This window comes from Lutjanus erythropterus, chromosome 6 (genome assembly GCF_056507025.1).
Source record: "Lutjanus erythropterus isolate fLutEry1 chromosome 6, fLutEry1.hap2, whole genome shotgun sequence".
Taxonomy (NCBI): Eukaryota; Metazoa; Chordata; class Actinopteri; order Lutjaniformes; family Lutjanidae; genus Lutjanus; species Lutjanus erythropterus.
This window is the reverse complement of record NC_139322.1, coordinates 29,760,944-29,779,294: the sequence shown is the minus strand read 5'-3', so window position 1 is coordinate 29,779,294 and position 18,351 is coordinate 29,760,944. Positions and strand designations below refer to the sequence as shown.

The 18,351-nt window shown below is 38.2% G+C and overlaps 1 protein-coding gene across 3 annotated transcripts; it reads left to right on the top strand.

Annotated features, from left to right (window-relative positions):
- The first annotated feature begins 3,288 nt into the window (after positions 1–3,288).
- impdh2 (IMP (inosine 5'-monophosphate) dehydrogenase 2) lies at positions 3,289–16,685 on the top strand. 3 transcript variants are annotated; one of them, XM_084721598.1, is made up of 15 exons: positions 3,289–3,738; positions 6,137–6,185; positions 6,481–6,582; positions 6,702–6,776; positions 7,280–7,486; positions 7,940–8,027; positions 8,764–8,963; positions 9,319–9,409; positions 9,882–9,977; positions 10,935–11,006; positions 13,958–14,101; positions 14,282–14,426; positions 15,085–15,228; positions 15,946–16,029; positions 16,280–16,685. In XM_084721598.1, exons 1-15 carry the CDS (start codon positions 3,641–3,643, stop codon positions 16,299–16,301), a joined length of 1,617 nt encoding a protein of 538 aa, XP_084577724.1. In that variant the 5' UTR covers positions 3,289–3,640; the 3' UTR covers positions 16,302–16,685. The 3 variants fall into 3 exon arrangements, with proteins under 3 accessions (XP_084577724.1, XP_084577725.1, XP_084577723.1); XM_084721599.1 differs by lacking the exon at positions 10,935–11,006 and having other exon boundaries at positions 3,290–3,738; XM_084721597.1 differs by lacking the exons at positions 3,289–3,738; positions 6,137–6,185; positions 6,481–6,582; positions 6,702–6,776; positions 10,935–11,006 and having other exon boundaries at positions 7,067–7,486.
- The last annotated feature ends 1,666 nt before the right edge of the window (positions 16,686–18,351 follow it).

The following is an 18,351-nucleotide window of genomic DNA, read 5'->3' as shown; positions in this document are numbered from 1 at the left end:
CACAGCAGAGATGATGGAAAAGTTCTGGAAGATTTTATGGGAGAAGCTGTTTGTTTATGTCAGCTATTACAAAACCTGTACCAGCTAGTGGAGTGTTATATTTCCAGAAGAAATATGTCACTGTTACTGCCCAAGCCTAAACTTTATCAACCAGGACTAATGCAATTTGACTTGCTGATGAACCATTCTCAATGGCAGATTATGGACACTTTTCATTGTAAATTATTATCATCATTAGGATTTTTTAATATTCTGCCAGCGTGTGTATGGTGTGTTTACTGTGGAAAATGGTGACCTCACAGTCCTCATACTCCTTAAAATACTTGAAAAAAAACAAAACAAAACAAAACAATATTTTGCTACCAATGATGCATGTTCATGTACACAAAATACTAAAGAATAAGATGAATGTGTGTTTAGATGATAACTTTTTTAGATTTTATTGCCAGTATTTCACAATAAACACACCTTCCCCCTTGTGTTTGTACCAAACCTGCTACAGCGAGTACTGCCAGAAAATACGTACAGGTCATTATGGTCGACGTAAAACTACTTAAATACTTGGTCCTATTGTTGTCTCTTGCCACTCATACTGGTATTGTTGCAGGGCAGTGTGAGCAAGACCTTCACCAAATAAAAAAAATCAATTCAAACATATGTCCCTTCACTGATCAGATGAAATTGATTTGAAGCAGCAAGTGTAATCTCAGCCATTCACACACACTACAGCACCACCCACTGACATCGACATTTCATTTGCACGCACATACCATGCACACAACATGCTCAAACACTCCGCTGCAGAAAATAAATGTTAACCATTAATTTGTCTCCTTCCCCTCCATCTTGTGCTCTCTTCTTTTTCTTTACATTCATCCCCCTCACTTTATTTTTCTCTTTGTTTTCTCTTTTCTTCCTGCTCACATTGTTCACTTTTCTTCTGGAAAAATGGCTGTTGATAGATAGATCGTTTAAAAAAAAAAAGAAAAAAAAAAACAAAAATACAAAAAAATTGTTGTAATTTTCAACGGTTGTACATTAATACAGAAATAGAGTTACTGAGAGTTTTTAAAACCGGACCCTGTGTCTCGTGTGTTCATTACACATTAACACACACACACACACACACACACACACACACACACACACACACACACACACAAACAGATCAAACCCTGTACACAGATTTTTTCTATTTGCATTGCAAAATTATCTAAATAGATAAATAGCACTACAGACCAGAGGGGGAAAAAGAAAATAGTGTATACATATATATATATATATATATATATATATATATATATATATACATATACATATACATACATATACATAATTTCTACTGCCTTAACAGAAGGTTCAAATGACACTTTGATTTTTGACTCCTACATTTGAGGAATATCTTCCAACAAGAAAACCTAAACTTTTATTTTTGCAGAATAAACAACTAACTTTTGGAGCTAAATGCAATTGCAATGCATAAATACATCTTTTTTTGTGGTAATAAATAGTCCATATTTGAATTATATATTGATAAGGGAAGAATTTTCTGATTATTATTATTATTATTATTATTGTTGATCTTTTCAGACTGCCCAGCCATTTCACTGAAATACTCTGATTCCCTTTGATCATTCTGGGACTTCAGATCTGATCCTAAAATTGTGAATGATAGAATGACACATGCGTCCACTGAAGGTGTATGAAATTATTCCAGAGATTCTCAATAATTGTAATATCTCTAATCACTGTGGTGTTGACCAAGGTTATTATAATTGACTAAAACTAGGTGTGAAAATTGAACATTTTAGTTAACTGAAATAAAAATTAAAACTAAGCCATTTTAAACAATGAAACCCAAACTGAAACGAGCAACTCAAGCACTCTTGAAACTAACTAAACTGTATTGAAAAAAATTAAAATGCAAAACCTGAATAGCTCTGGTGTTTATGTATGCTGCAGGAACCCAGGCCACCTCTGACATTATAAAATTGGCACCTTGTTGCGTCCGGAGTGTCTCCCACAGCCTAATATAGTGAAGTGTAATAACGTGCCAAGATAGTATTAACTGCTCCGCTGCTCTGCCTGACCTTATGTGTGTGCGGCCCCTCCACACACTCACATGGCGTGTGCTGGGAGAACTGCACCCTCAAGTGTTTATTCCAAAGTAGGACAAGAAGGTCTTTCCTGTTATTAAACAACTCTATGGGCTGTAGGATGTTTTCAAGCCAGTATAAGATGGGATGTGTTCAGATACAATGGGACACATTTTGCATTTCTGACCTCTGTGTGATCCATCATCCTCTTTCCAAATAACAGCCCATCATTCAGTATGTTGTACTTTTTCACTGCAAACAATTAAAACTAGGTCATGTTAATATTGCAGCTGCAGGATCCATGATACACCTGCTTGCATGTGCACCTTAAATGAATCATGACGAAGAGCCAAAGACAAATCATGGCAGGACTTGAGCTCTGTATGAATCCAGAGTTGATTTTTTTTTTGTTTGATATATTTTCTGATATATGATAATTAGGGATGTAACAATATAGCAAATAGCACTAAGAAAAAAAGTCTCAATACCATACCAGACTCTGATGACATCTACCACAGTATTATTTGATTATTTTATTTTATAAAAGGCCTGCTGCAGTTGTTTTTTTTTTTTTGTTTTGTTTTGTTTTGTTTATTTGACAATTGTATGTATCAAATTGAAACACATGCTGGCATTCTGGTATTTGCTCCTAGACAGACTGACAATTCATGGCTGGTTCAGATTTATTTAATAAAGGGCATTTTTTTAATGTTGTCATTTTTGTTTGGTTTTAATAGTGAGATAACTATTTTAGCTGCTGGGAAATCCTTTGTGTTGTGTATTATCATACCTTGAGTTTTTGGTATCTTTACATCTCTAATGATAATAAAATGTATTTATATGGTAAAATTATTTTAAAAAAATTAATAAAATCAAAAATAGGGAAATAAATGAAAATATATAGATTTTAAATGATATAAGAAAAAACACAATAACTATAGTTAAAAGATAAATATATAGAACAGGCTTTTTTATTCACACTTATTTACACTTCAGGTTTACAATACAGTCTAAACTCGTTTTAAAAAGCATTGAAAATGAGTGGGGTTCTCATAAATTTGACTTTGTGTATGTAACATTTTTTTTTTCATTTTAAGTATTGTATTGTAAATTGTATTCACGTTTTGATAAAAATTAAAAATGAGGGGGCGGGTCGACCGGATGTGACGTCAATGTCGGAAACACTGTCAGTCGGGGAGTCATGCACATGTCTGTGGAAGCTGCAAGGAGAACATGAGAGCGGAGCTGTTGCTGACAGAAAGGCCCGAGAAAGGACAGTTTAACGTTCAGACCGACATCTTCTGGTCAGTTTCTAATTGTTAACAGACGTGTGGCAGCGGGAGACTTCCAGGTTGCTCAGAGGAAGGTACAGCAGGACGACGGTTACCGGAGCAGGTGTGACGGCAACACACAGCTCAGAGGACGGAGGGAGAAAGTTCTCGGTGTCTGTCGCCGGTCGGGGCCTGTTTGTGTGTTTGTGTACGCGCACGTTGCCTCAGCAGCGTGTTTAAGAACTGAAGGACTGGTGACCGTCACTGGACGTCATGGCGGACTACCTGATCAGCGGCCAGACCGGTTACGTCCCTGAAGACGGGCTAACTGGACAGCAGCTGTTCAACGGAGGAGACGGGCTGACATACAAGTAAAGACACCATGATCTCTCCCACTCCTCTGCCCCGGGCAAAACACGAAAACACGCTCAACCAGCGACTAGTTCAGTCATTAAAGTCACGCTACGTTAGCTTAGCATTGTGTGTCAATGCGTTTGGCTTGTTTTCACTGCTTTAATGTTAACCTGGGATGTAGCTAGTTAACCTAGCTAGAATGTTTAATCGCTGGCTAACAACTCGGTTTGGTGTTGTTAAACAGACTGAGCCAGTGCTGTACCTGAACTGTCATAAAGTCCAGTTGTCAGAGTGTCACAGATTAACTAGAATTAATGGATAAAGTAGAGTTAATTAGACTAATAAATGACGAAATAACGCTACGTGTTAAGAGTAAAAAGCAAACTGGCACTTGGCAGTTTAGTTACTGATCAATCAATCCATTATTCATTCAGATAGATCAATAGGTATTAAAAGAGATACAAAGTGACAGAAAATCTCCTTTAGCGATGCTCAAGAATAAACAAATAATAGACATTTTAGGAACATATTTAAAAACACGAATGTAGAAAAAGTCTAAAGCTGTTAAAAACCACAACTGACCAAACTGATGAATGTGCTGGGCTGATGATTGTACAGAGAATAAGAGGAGTAGCTGTCACACTTTTCTGCTACACTCTTAAACATACAGTTCCTACAGGGAATCAACCCATAGAAGACAACATACAACTGGTTTCATGATCTTGGCAAGTGAACTGAACTTTAAGTTTCTCAGTGGAGTAAGAAGGTATTCACACATTTATGTTAGAAGTGACCACAGAAAGTCCTTGATTTCTTTGTAAATATTATTAACGGCCAAAAGTATGTTATTTATACCATGGGACTATTGACATAAAACCTTTCTGCTCTGATGTGGCAGCTTAATAATAAAAGCAAATAGAAGTTGCATTGTTAGTCCTCTGACTAGTGCTACAAAGACAAAGTTCATACAACTCCCTCCCTCTTCCCTGTGTGTATATTAACTGGGTGACACAGTTGGCAGCAGAACACACCAAACACGTTTGTATTTTGGCTGTCAGTGATGTTTTATGACAGATTTGAATTTAACCCTCAGCACACTTTCACCTTTTAAACTACACATTGCCAACTAACAAGTATTGCTGGTAAGTAAAAGGTGAAAACACATGGCGTGTAGTCTGATTTACAGTCTCTTGGAAATGAAATTGTGGACACACATTCCTTCTGAACACACGCTGGTCCCATATTTAGGTCTTACATAGTGCTGTGTTGTTATGGTGTGCTGTGTGGACCCTGGCTATATATAGAGCATCTGCTTGGTAGTCCGTTGTACAACAAAGCACAGATATAGTGCCAGGCTCTGACTTGATGTTGACTTCTTTTCATGTCAGAAATCCCAGATTATATCTTTGATCATATCATGACATCAATATATTTCTGTATGTACTAATTCTAAAGGGTGATGTCTCAAAAGTTTAGTAGTAGTAGTAATGATAAGTAATGATAATAGTAGTAATGATTAAATCAAATGGATCACAGTCGCTTGCCACATGCTAGAACCCTCTGTCCCTTTTTGGTGTCATTGTCACACGGGCCTCGCTGCCACTCACACACCACATGGATCGACATGCCTTGCACTGCAGAAGTTCTCTTCAGAAACATTTCACACATGCACGGTCACATGACACTTTGTGAAGATTACTAAGAAAGAAATGTTAGTCGTGTTATGTCCAGCTCAGAAGAGTGAAAGTCACATTTTTCCCTGAAAACCCTCTTGACTCTATTTCTGAACTTGAAAATATTTACCTAAACCAGCTTACTGTCTTATACTGTTACAGACATGTGATGTGCATTTGTGTTTTTTAGGTGCGTGTTTATTCATTACTTCTATATAATCGTAGCACTTCTGAAATGTACAGTGAAGTAGAGCTGCAAAGATTAATCGATTAGTTCTCAGCTCTTATATTAATCACTAACCATTTTGATAGTTGATTAACTGTTTTCAGAAAAAAAAGATGAAGGTTTTCTTAAATGTGGATGATTATTAGTTTCTATAGCCCTCTATAACAGTAAACTGAATATTGTTGGGTTGTGGACAAAACATTTGAGGAAGTCACTTTGGGTTTTGGGGAACACTGATCAACATTTTCCACAATTTAGTGGCATTTTATGAATCAAACAACTAATCAGTTAATTGAGAAAATGAACAACGAATGAATTGATAACAAAAATAATTGTTAGTTGCTGCCCTACAGTGAAGCTCAATCAGTCAAAGAGTTGGTAACAAATTTGGTGTTTAAGAAACAGATGCGAAAACAGGGCCTTGTGGCTGAGGCGGATTTAAAGCTGGACAAACAGGTCTTGTAAGGGTTCAAAACTTTTGCTGCCCTAACCTCATTTTCCTTTTCTCTCCTTAAGTGACTTTCTGATTCTGCCAGGCTACATCGACTTCACATCAGACCAAGTGGTGAGTTTTGATGAATAAAATGTTTACCAACACATGTAATCAGATTAAAGCTGCTGTTTTGGTATTAAACTAATCTCAGCCTGGGATAATGTCCTGGGCAAGAATGAGGATTATCAGCCATGTGCGTCCATGACAAATATTCCCTGAATTAGGTTCACAAAACCTCCACAGGTCAAAGCTGAAAATTAAGGCTTCATAGACTTATAATTGATCCTGGTATTTTAATTTTAAAGCAAGATTTTGTAACTCTTGCTGAAAGCTGCATTGAAGTATCTTCCTGATGTCTCTTGTCCAGGACCTGACCTCAGCACTCACCAAACAGATCACCATGAAAACTCCCTTCGTCTCCTCTCCCATGGACACCGTCACAGAGGCCAACATGGCCATTGCCATGGCAGTAAGTACCATTCATAAACATATGATTTCTCTGAATTATTTGACTGTTTATTGTTCCTGCTGTCATATTAGCACACTATGATGGTCACTCACAAACACTGACGTATTGTCTCCACCCAGCTAACAGGCGGCATCGGTTTCATCCACCACAACTGCACTCCAGAATTCCAGGCCAACGAAGTTCGCAAAGTCAAGGTAGTGATGATGACTATTTGTTTGTTGTTAGTGTTATTATTTCTTTACATCCCTTCATGTGCTCTTTTGTTTCATCCACCGCCTCATCTTTTGCCACTGCTTTTAAGATTTTTCCTTTCATGTATTTTTCCCGTACGTTATCTATGTTTTTCAGTGTCCTTTGTCTTGTGTTTCATATGATTATTTTTTTCTATTTTCTCGATTTTTTTTCTTTTTGTCTATCATTTCTTTCATCTCACATAAGATTATCTTTGTTTTTCTCTTTTTATTTGCTGTCCCAGTTTAAAAGATGTAGAGGCATGATATTTCCCAGCATCCCTTGCTCCTCTGCTCTAGAATATAGGCAGTGAGTTGCTCATATGCTCTTTATCTGGCTCTCCCTTACGGATTACCTCACATCCCGTCCTTTCTTGTCCCGTGCTTCCACACTGCTGCTGCTCCTCCTCCTGCTACTCCTTATCATTCCTCACCTCCTTCCTTCCTTCCTTCCTTCCCTCCTCCAGCGTTATGAGCAGGGCTTCATCACGGACCCTGTAGTGATGAGCCCCACCAAGCGTGTACGGGACGTCTTCCAAGCCAAGGCTCGCCACGGCTTCTGTGGAATCCCCATCACAGACAATGGCAAAATGGGCGGCAAGCTGGTGGGCATCATCTCTTCCAGAGACATCGACTTCCTGAAGGAGGAGGACCACGACCTGCCACTGAGCGAGGTGGGTGGTTTTCAGAAGAAAGCCAGAAGTAACTAAAAGTACAGTACTACAATATTTGTGCCTGGAAGCAAATTAAGTTTTGGGATTGATGAATATTGATTCATGAAAATTTTGTGATGCAATTTTGATATTTCAGTGGAGTAAACATAGAGCCCAACCCAAATGTTGAGACTGATAGAGGGATATTTTACAGCTGTGGAATAAATTAGATTATCAAAGATGACAGTATATAAAAATCTAATGGTGTATTTTTTAAACTTTACTGAAAAATGTGTAACTGAAACAGAGTGTATTAAAGTTAAAATAAGTAAGATTCAGATAATTGGTTTACACATCTTGTGTTATCAGTTATTGAACCCCTCAGAAATACTTTCTGAATTTTGAGAAACATCTTGATTTATCTTAAATGCTTTCTTTATTTTATTAAATTCTGTGTGTGTCTGTGTGTGACAGGTGATGACAAAGCGAGAGGATCTAGTGGTTGCCCCTGCTGGAGTGACGCTGAAAGAAGCCAATGAAATTCTCCAGAGGAGTAAGAAAGGTGTGATGGATTTTATATTTATTTTTCATAAGATTTTCTAAGGAACTCCAAGTATCATTTCAGTTAAAAATGTGGGGAACACTTTATATTACTTTATAATATTACATTGCTTATGTCATCATTAAACCTTTATTAAGGCTTTGTTGTAGATTGAGATTTCTATGTACTTCATTACACAGTTTTTAGCAGAAGAAAAAGCCTAAAAATAGTATTAACTAAAAAAAACCATGGGCAACTGTTAACAAGTGCATAACAAAGGATTAATTAACCATAGTAAGCACTGTTCATACTTAAGATCTGGTAACCCCAAAATACATTAACTGTTAATAAGTGTGTAGTTAACTGCCAATAAATGCATAATAAAGTATGTAGAAATCTTAATAAAACCACAACAAAAGCATAAGAAAACTTTCACAGTGACATAGTAAGTTAGTTAGTTGAACTCAATATGTTTGTAATACTGTTATAAACAATAATAAGAAACACATATGACTTAACATTCTCAAGCAGTTCATGAACTGTTAACAGGTTTCTTGTAAGACTGCTTATAAATGTCTTATCTAATGAAAACATGTTTATTATGCTATTATTAACAGTTACATGGTCATATAACAATGTTAATAACTTCTAACTTACTATCTATTAACTAATGCTGATTACGAGCGCCGTATTATAAACAGATAGACCTACATCCAGATGACTGTACATGTTTAATCTCTGTTATCTTCTGCTGCAGGCAAACTGCCCATCGTGAATGAGGAGGGCTCCCTGGTGTCCATCATCGCCCGCACAGACTTGAAGAAGAACAGAGATTTCCCTCTGGCCTCCAAAGACCCCCGCAAACAGCTGCTGTGTGGCGCCGCCATCGGCACCCATAATGACGACAAGTACCGGTTGGACCTGCTAGCACAGAGCGGCGTGGATGTGATTGTACTGGTAAGGAGGACTTTAGTGCAGGCTTTACACAGATTTGTAATGGGTTACCTGAGTGTAGTAGTAGTGGTGTGCGTAATAACTGTCATACTTGGGCACATGACAGACTAGATATCAAAATCAAGGGGTCTGAACACAGTTAAATTTGTTCCCACTGAGTGACCGCGTGAGAGATGACCTTTTTAATGAAGATCTACGTGGGATGAAAACTCAGCTGTGGGAGCAAATTTAATGGTGCATGAATTCCTTTGATTGGATCTGGATTCACTACACTACATTCACTACAGGTGTTAACACATTCAGAGTCATTTTTGTGCTCTGTAAATAACATATTAAATGTTTCCTTCTTTACCTCCAGGACTCGTCTCAGGGCAACTCAATTTTCCAGATCAACATGATCAAATATATTAAAGAAAAGTATCCAAACCTACAGGTCATTGGAGGCAATGGTAAATACATTTATCTTTATCAACACACCAACATGTGCAAAATGACCAAACAAGATACTTCATCAATCTGTGCCGAACACAGACATTTCTTGAGCCTGTAGAATATAATGTGTTGTCCAGGACATCTTTGCGACATAATAATATTTATTATATATTTGTATATCTGTATTTTAGGATTATTTTGACATTTTGCTTTATAACAAGAAATTGCAGCCCCTGCAATTTCAAAATTGCAGTAGGCTATATTGCACTTTTGATAAAAATTTTGCTGAATTGTTCAGCCCTAATCAGCTGTGTCATGTTCCACAGCCAGTGAGCTTGTAGAGTATCCATAACCCTTAGCTTAGCTTCCTTGATGCTTCAAAGGCTTATAAATATGGACTAAGTAGTTGTAGCGGCTTGTAGATCATGTTGCTGAATAATGGCAGTGTGCATCTCTAACAGCCTCTCTGTCTCCCCCTGTCTGCTGCAGTGGTGACTGCAGCTCAGGCCAAGAACCTGATCGATGCAGGAGTGGATGCACTGAGAGTCGGGATGGGCAGCGGCTCCATCTGCATCACACAGGAAGGTGAGCGACTGACCAGCAAACTCAACAAACACCGCCAGCCTCACTTTCATCCACAACACATCAGCTGATCTAGAGCCCCTAATGTGGTTATTGTTGGTGTTAAGTTATGGTTATCTGTCATTTGTTTGACTTGGTTTGGCAGTAGAAAGCAGGATGCTAAATATTTGGTTTTGCTTGACTGACTGATGATCTCTGCACAATAATGGCACAGAAATGATTGTTTAGTTGAACAGTTTGTTATTGTTTTGTTCTGTATAGTGTCTGTTAGTGGAAGGACTCCTCAGGAGGCTCAGATATAAAGATGAGCAGCTCAGGATTACAGTATAAAGTCTGAGTCTCTGTACTTTGGGCGCACTGTGCATTGGCATGTTTGATCCCAGAAGTCTGACTCTGGTGCCTCCTGACTGATTACATTTGCAAGTCATGCAGGTTGTGAAAAAAATAGAAGCTTTCATTGGTCGGTATTCTGTGTGCAGTCTCATTTTTCCTTTCTCAGGTGCTATGGTGGGCTGATTTGACATTGTGAACACCTGTAGTTGGTAAAGTTGTGCACTTACAGTTGTTGTGAGTCAGTCAGAACAAGGAAGCTGCTATGAATTTAAACTTGTCCTGACAATCTATGTTGTCATTGGGATACATTTAACTGTGATTTTTCTGGCATAGTTAAGATGTAAACAGTTGACATTGTTTGTCTCTGCTTCTTGTTGTGCCCAACTTGTCTCTTTATTGTGTTCAAGATTTCTCTTAAATCATAGTTGTTGTTTATTTCTTTTTGCTTACAGTTTTCTTCACTTCTGTCTGTCATCTTCATCTTGTCTTCCTACCTGCAACCCCCATTTTTATTTTCCTTACTCTTTGCTTTCTCCCTCTTAATTTCTCTCCCCTACCTCCCACTCCGGTGTTTGTATGTGGCGTGCGTGCGTGTGTGTATGTATGTGTGTCCTTGTCCGTGTCCAGCTCCCCTCAGTGTACCACCAGCAATAAAGCTCCACAGCCCCAAAACCCCAACCACTGTTACGGGATACTCCAGTAAGTTTCCCCGCCACTTGTGGCCTGTGCTAGGCTCCCATTGGCTCCACTATCACAGTGTGCCCGCCCCCCTCCCACTTCACAGCCTGCTGCATTGATTGGTTAACAGCTTTGCATCAGTAGATGTGGCACAGATAGTCGTAATAGGTTTTAGGTTTTGACAGATTTTGGGGTTTTGGGGTTTTGCTTGATCCTGTGTCCAGCTCTGATTCATCTCTAACATCCATTCCTAACACGTGGCACTGAAATGAGCAAACAGCAGAGAGTGGCTCAGTAATGTACAGGTTTAAGCACAGAAACTTGGTGCCAATATGGCCGCAGCAATTGGGGCACATGGATATAAAACATGAGATGTGATGTGTCTGATAACAGCTGCCTTTCCTCAGGCTAGCAATTATGATATATCTGCAAAAGAGTTGAAACTGGAGTTTTAAGTGCACCAAGAGTAGCAACTCAAAATTAATTTTGATTAATATTATATATTTTTTCTTAAATGTATTTTGTATTTATATGTATTCATTTAAGTGAACTTTAAACTGTTAATATATTGTTTAATTTCAAGTTCAAATGTGCCTTAGCTGTGGAAAAAAGACATTCTTTAATGTTGTCGTCCAGTATCAGTAAAAACGATACCTAAACCTAGAAGTGTAGCTGGCAGCCACAGGGTGTCTCTGTTTCGCTGACATGCTATAAACCTGATGGGATGGTTGGAACCGGACCGGTCATATTTCAACTGGCAGCTCTGCATCAGGACTTTAATTATCATAACTAATCATTATCAGCAATCCAAGCACAAGGCGGCCTTGATAAATGTATTGTTGTTCAGCCATTTGTGCCATATTCTCATTTCTGTCTCATTTCTGAAAGTCAACATAGTATATTTAGTCTCCATACAGACATGCAGTTGCATGCCTGCACAAAATGATATGAAAAATATGCTGCCAACTGTAATTTTTGCACTCTAAGTGACATGGGTTTGTTTTGTAGCATGGCTGTATGAGAGGATGTGTCAGTTTTGACCTGCTGTGTGTAGTCTGAGCAGCATCTGGGCTGAGGAAGGATGACATGTTTCTAGTCCTTCAACTTTGTTGTTTGTCTCTTTTAAAGTCTGCTTTGATCATATGTTTTCTGAAATGAGACAAAAAATGTGATTGGGCCACACAGTTTACAATCCCATACACTGTGTCATAAATAGAACACAAAGTAGTAGTGCTGTCACGTGCAATGGCAGATTTTCTCAATCATAATTTACAAGCTAGGATTAGACTGACATGCCATGTGGCCACCATGTTTCTTCTGTAGCCCAGAATGGACAAACGAAATACTGGATCTAGCTGCAGCCATTTGTGTTCTTTGTAAGTTTCATGGCCACTGTAGGTCCTCCTACATGCTTGGAAGAGGAGGGTGAGGCAAGTTGGCTGAAATCTGCAAACTCATCACTAAATGCCACTAAATCAGTGATGCTCAACTTGGAGCTGCATTAGGGTGCCAGGTGGCCCTCCAACCATTTTCTAATTCACAATGAAAGTAAATGTATCGACACAGTTTTTTTTCCAGAAGGAATAGATAGATAGAATAGATATTGCAATTATATGATGGGATAAATGAGGCTGTTAGTAACAGAAGGCTCCGTTTTGTGACGGCCTGTCTGGATGTGCATAGTGCTGCAGTATCAGATGGTGAGCTATGCAGGGGAAGACAACTATTAACTGAAGAGGAGCAAACGTTATGCAGTAATTAGGATAATTTTGATCCTATAAATGTGTGTCATACTAAAAGAGCTTAAATAGGTTATTCATTCAGTCCCTGGTAGGATCAGCTAATGTTCATGTTCATGAATCTTTCTAGTATTTTAATGATTGCGAGATGGAAGGGGTTCCAGTTGTTTAATGTTGTATAAATTCTATATAACTCTGTATAAGTGTTCCCAGAGCATTTAGAGCTAAAATGCAGTCACAGTGATAAATTTAGTAAAATCAGATAATCAGATTTATCTGTCAGTCCTTGCACCAAGTTACATTAATTGATAAGTAATGTAATTTATAGGCCTTCTAATGTTTATTCATTTCATCTGATAAATTACGTCATGATTAATGTTTATGTATTAACTGGCCCCTGGCCTCCTGCCAGTATAATCAGGATTTGGCTTCTAGTTTGGTAAGTACCGCGTAGCCCGGAGTTCACAGGAACCAAAACAATTCTAGTAGTGAAAAAAGGAATTGGGATGTTTCTTTGTTGGCAAAATTGAGCATCAGTGTTGCCAACTTGATGGTCTGAAAGATTAATGGTTGAAGTCTTAGAGATGTAATTTCACTCAATTGATTGTCAGTCTTCAGCTGAATAGAGACATTATATTATGTGAGAGGGGTGTGGAGTGTTAGTGCAGTGTGGTATTTGTCTGCTGATGTGACAAGTTTAACTTCCTCATTCTTACTTTTCTTTAATAAACTTTACAACAGAAAGAGTCACGTTCCCAGCCTGTCTGCTCATTCACTGTGTGTGATCCTTTTATTTTTTTTAAATCACTTGAATCACTGGAGTTTCCATCATGCATGCTTAAAAATTAAGCTCTAATTTCACTTGGGACATTTTTTTTTATGTTTTATGACCTTTTTCCAAAGCTCATCTGTATTCACGTTAAATTCTACTTAGTCAACACTTAAAGATAGAAAGAGGAGAATTGGAGCATGATAAAATGAGAAAATGCGAAACGGCATTTGATTCCTTTTTCCACCATGAATCCGTAAGGCTTTGTGTGGTGAGCTGTGTTAGCATTCTGCAAGCTTTGGTTGTGTATTCTCTGGAAGGTGATGGGTTGGTGTAATAGTAAAACTCTAGTTAGCCAACAGACATGACAAGACTATAAACATGTAGTTAAGATGACTAACTTCAACTTCTAGACATTTTCTTACATCATTTCATCTTCCTCTCTCTCTTCTTCCTCCCCTTAGTGCTGGCGTGTGGCAGACCACAGGCCACAGCTGTCTATAAAGTATCAGAGTACGCCAGGCGCTTTGGTGTGCCAGTAATCGCTGATGGTGGCATCCAGACTGTTGGCCACATTTCCAAGGCCCTGGCACTGGGAGCATCCACAGGTATGATAGATGGGTGTTTCAGAGTCAGTGTGCAGGAGTTTATAATTCAAATAATCCTATTAGATTAAAAACTATTTTCAGATTTGACTACACAATAGTAAATAAAAAGGATTAGTTTCCAGTTTTCTAGCTTAACGTCCACTTACTACCCTCCCTCTCTCTCTTTTTCTGTGTTTCCAGTGATGATGGGCTCTCTGCTGGCTGCCACCAGTGAAGCTCCTGGTGAATATTTCTTCTCTGACGGCATCAGGCTGAAGAAATATCGCGGCATGGGCTCCCTGGATGCCATGGACAAAAACCTGGGTTCCCAGACCAGATACTTTAGGTACAGAAATACACAAACTGGGGTAACTGACTATTATTCAAATTAATCAGAGTTTATAGTGGCGCATCATAGATGTGACAGGATATCTGCAGGTTGCACTTGCATCCATATACATCGTGGCTGCCTTATGTACCCCATGTCCATTTGGAGTGATGGATGTTCACGTCCTCAAAAATTAATGCTACACAAATGCATGGTTAAAAAGCAATTATATTTCTGGCCTTACCTCAAAAAAGAACAAAAATGAAACGGTGTTGTTCCCTTCTGTCTCAGACCCATGCCATTAGAGACATTTCTTTGTCAGTATTTCCCAGATGACAACACTTCTTCCTCATTTGAGTTTCAGTGGTTTTCAGAATGTTAGACATTACTGCATGGAGAAGAATGATGAAGCCACTAGAAAAGGACAGAGTGACAGGAATTTTACCCAGTAAAAATGGTAAATCTTTATTTTGGTTTGAAAGTAAATAGTGACTTTCTCAAAGTGTACGGTGTTGAAAAGTGTTGATCTGTATGGATCAAATCTGTGTCCACAAGGTGGCAGTACACAGGTTGTACTCATCATCTGCTTTAAATGAGACTGGATAAATCATAAGTGTGCACTCTTTCTGTGTTCCTAACTCCATATCACTTCCTATTCTCCCCTCTCCCATGACAGTGAGAGTGATAAGATTAAAGTTGCTCAGGGTGTTTCTGGAGCGGTGCAGGACAAAGGCTCCATCCACAAGTTTGTTCCTTACCTGCTGGCTGGCATTCAGCACTCCTGTCAGGACATCGGAGCCAAGAGTCTCACACAGCTCAGGTACAAACACACAGGCAGGCAGATAATATGGAAAAATTGCATTCAGTGATTCCTGATTCAGAGGAAATGTAAGGGGATTTTATTTTGATGCAAGACTTCTGTCTGGCTTTCAGAATGAAAATGGAAAATTAATTCAGTAACATATTCTTTGATGTCTATGTCTATAATGCATTATAAACTGCTTCATCAACACTGTATAATTAGTTATAATCATAATTATTTATAATATTCTCATAGTTACAGTTCATTGTAATCATACACTAAGATCCTTGCAAAAAAGTTAGTGTTCAGCAATTATGAAATATTGATACTTGACCATGTAATTCATTATAAAAAAACACAAAAATGCTTCGTTTCTGTTGTTATGAAGCATGACGACTATTTGAGTGCTTATAACCACAATTAGATATTACATAACACATAAGACATTATATTTTAATGCATTATAGACAGGCATCATAGGAAATGTTACCATTAATTAAAAAATAATGCAGTACTTGTATAAACTTAATGAAAGCATAAACTAACTGGTGTCAGGAAAAAGTGCTCAAATACACTCAGCGGCCGTTTTATCAGGTACACCTGTACAATTAGAAATGTGTTGTTTTGGACAATGCCCATTATTTGTGTCACAATATATTTTTCCTCTTGTGCTTGTGTTGAACTTGGCTTCTCTTTGATGTCTGGTGTGTAACAGCATTTCTTTCCTCTCGACAGGGCCATGATGTACTCTGGAGATCTGAAATTTGAAAAGAGAACAGCGTCAGCTCAGATGGAGGGTGGAGTCCACAGCCTGCACAGGTACACACACACAAAGTTTGTTCAGCAACAGATCCACTCAGTTAAGTAGATATAGCTTTGTTTTGTTCAGTTTCATATTCTGTTGTCTTAAAAGTTCAGTTTAGTTTCATGTCTCGCCCCCAACCGCACAAGCCTTCAGTTAAACTTCCTCTTTAGCGCCTCCAGTCTGTCTTAACAGGAAACCTCAGGGAGCATCTGGGATAGTTGTGATCTTTCTCTCGCTGACCTGACCCTCTTCTTTCTCCCACAGTTATGAGAAACGTCTGTTTTGAGAAGACGCAGCCAATCAGCCTACAGATGGAAAATCCTTCTAACAGACACCTTATGCAAACACACTACTTGCCAGACCCTCTTCTATTAATACACCACACATGCACACAACTAAGTTCTCTTACAAAGTAAAAGATAAGCTCACACACATACACTGTACTCTTCCAAGGATCCATCAGTCTTCCTGCCAGTGTCATCTATGCATCGTCTGTGTTTAGTGTAGCTGTTTGTGTGTGTGTGTGAAGGAGGGAGCTAAGCATTTATCAATCAGTGCACGTGTGATTGAGTCCTCCAATGCCTTTCATGTTGTGATTTAAAAAATGTCTGGTGTGTCCATTTTAAGGCAAAAAAAGTTGTCCAATAATAAAGCTTGTGTTTTTCCACAAGCTGCTGTCGTCTGTTTTTGTCAGTTGTACAACTATTTCAATTTGGGTCAAGTTTTGTGTATATCTTGTAGAGACATTTTGGAGTTTTATTGTCAGATAAAAAAAAAACATACAGAGCTCAAAATGCAGTGTGTAGATAATTTACCAACTGATGGAAGTTTATATCTTTGGATCCTCGTGTTACCTGCAGAGGAGAAGCATATTCTGAGAAGACATGCTGCAGCTTGTGGTGTCTAATGAGAAACGGTCACCTCAACAACCACAAGATCTGGTTTCTGTTCATCTAATGTAGAAAAGCAGGAGAGAAAATCCCGTCATTTCACTTCTAGTTTGTGACGAGACGTGACTACAATTAATTTAATCTTGAGCCTGATTAAATATATTTTATTAGACCTAAGAAAGGCAGCACTGACTTAAGTTCCAGACCAAATAAAATACAACACTAAAGGGAGAATTGGGTCAAACCTACAAATACTATCAGGACAACCCTATTCTCTCTGACCTTATGATTAACTGTCTTCAAATACACTCCTAGACTACTGCATTTTCCCAAACCCTTTTAACACCACAACTGTAAAACCTTAAAAAAACTCAAAAAACCAAATGTGGATAATAATTACCACCTAATCTCAGACTTACCTTTCCTAAGCAAGGATCCAGAGAAAGTAGTTTTAAAGGAATTAAACAAACACCTTTCTAAGAATGACCTTCCTGTTAAAGTTTTGAACGACCTCAGGTTGAAAGCAGATAATGGAAATTAATCTGTCCTCATCCTCCTTGACCTGCTGCCAGGGTTTTGATAAAAAAGATCATATAACTCCTGTTTAATGTGATCGACACTGGCTTCAAGCATCTTTTAGAATTGATTTTTAAGAGCTTCTTTTAGTTTTTAAGTCACTAAATGGCCTCACCCCCTCCTATAACACAGACCTTCATGAACCTTTAGATCATCCACAGTGGCTCTTTCAACTGTCCCCAGGGTCACCACTGAAACCTTCGATGATGCTGCTTTTAGCTTTTACGCCCCAAAAAATATTGGAACACTTTGAAAGTGTCAGCAAATCTAATGTTTAAAGGCAAACGGCAACTCATAACTTATCTTTTTAATATGGCTTTTAACCACCTATAGACTAGATCTTTTAGACATGCTCTTCCTTGTATCTATTTTTTTTTTTTTAATTTTGTGGGTGAATGTGGGTGCTGTGTTCTGCACATGAATGGTGCTATATAAATAAAGTTCATTCATTCATTCATATAATTTTTTGTCAAAGTCTCAGGGAACCATTGGAAATGGGCAAAAGAAAAGCCAAATGCGGCTCTGGAGCCACAGGATGCCGTTCCCCCGAGCTTTACTTATACATTTTCATGTTTGAATGCAAAAGTCTTCATTTCTAACTCCTAACTAAAGCTGTCAGATAAATGTAGTGGAGTAAAAAGTACAATATTTCTTTTTGAAATGTAGCAGTGTAGAAGTATAAAAGTACAGAAAATGGAAATACCCAAGTACAAGTACCTCAATTTACTTGAGTAATGTACTTAGTTACATTCCACCACTATGTTTCCTTTTAAATTGTAGGTAATGTGTTATAGTTTTAGGTTCTATAATTTACTAGTTTCTTGGAAGAAAAAAAAATGGCAAACTGCCTTATTGATGACTATTTGCTGA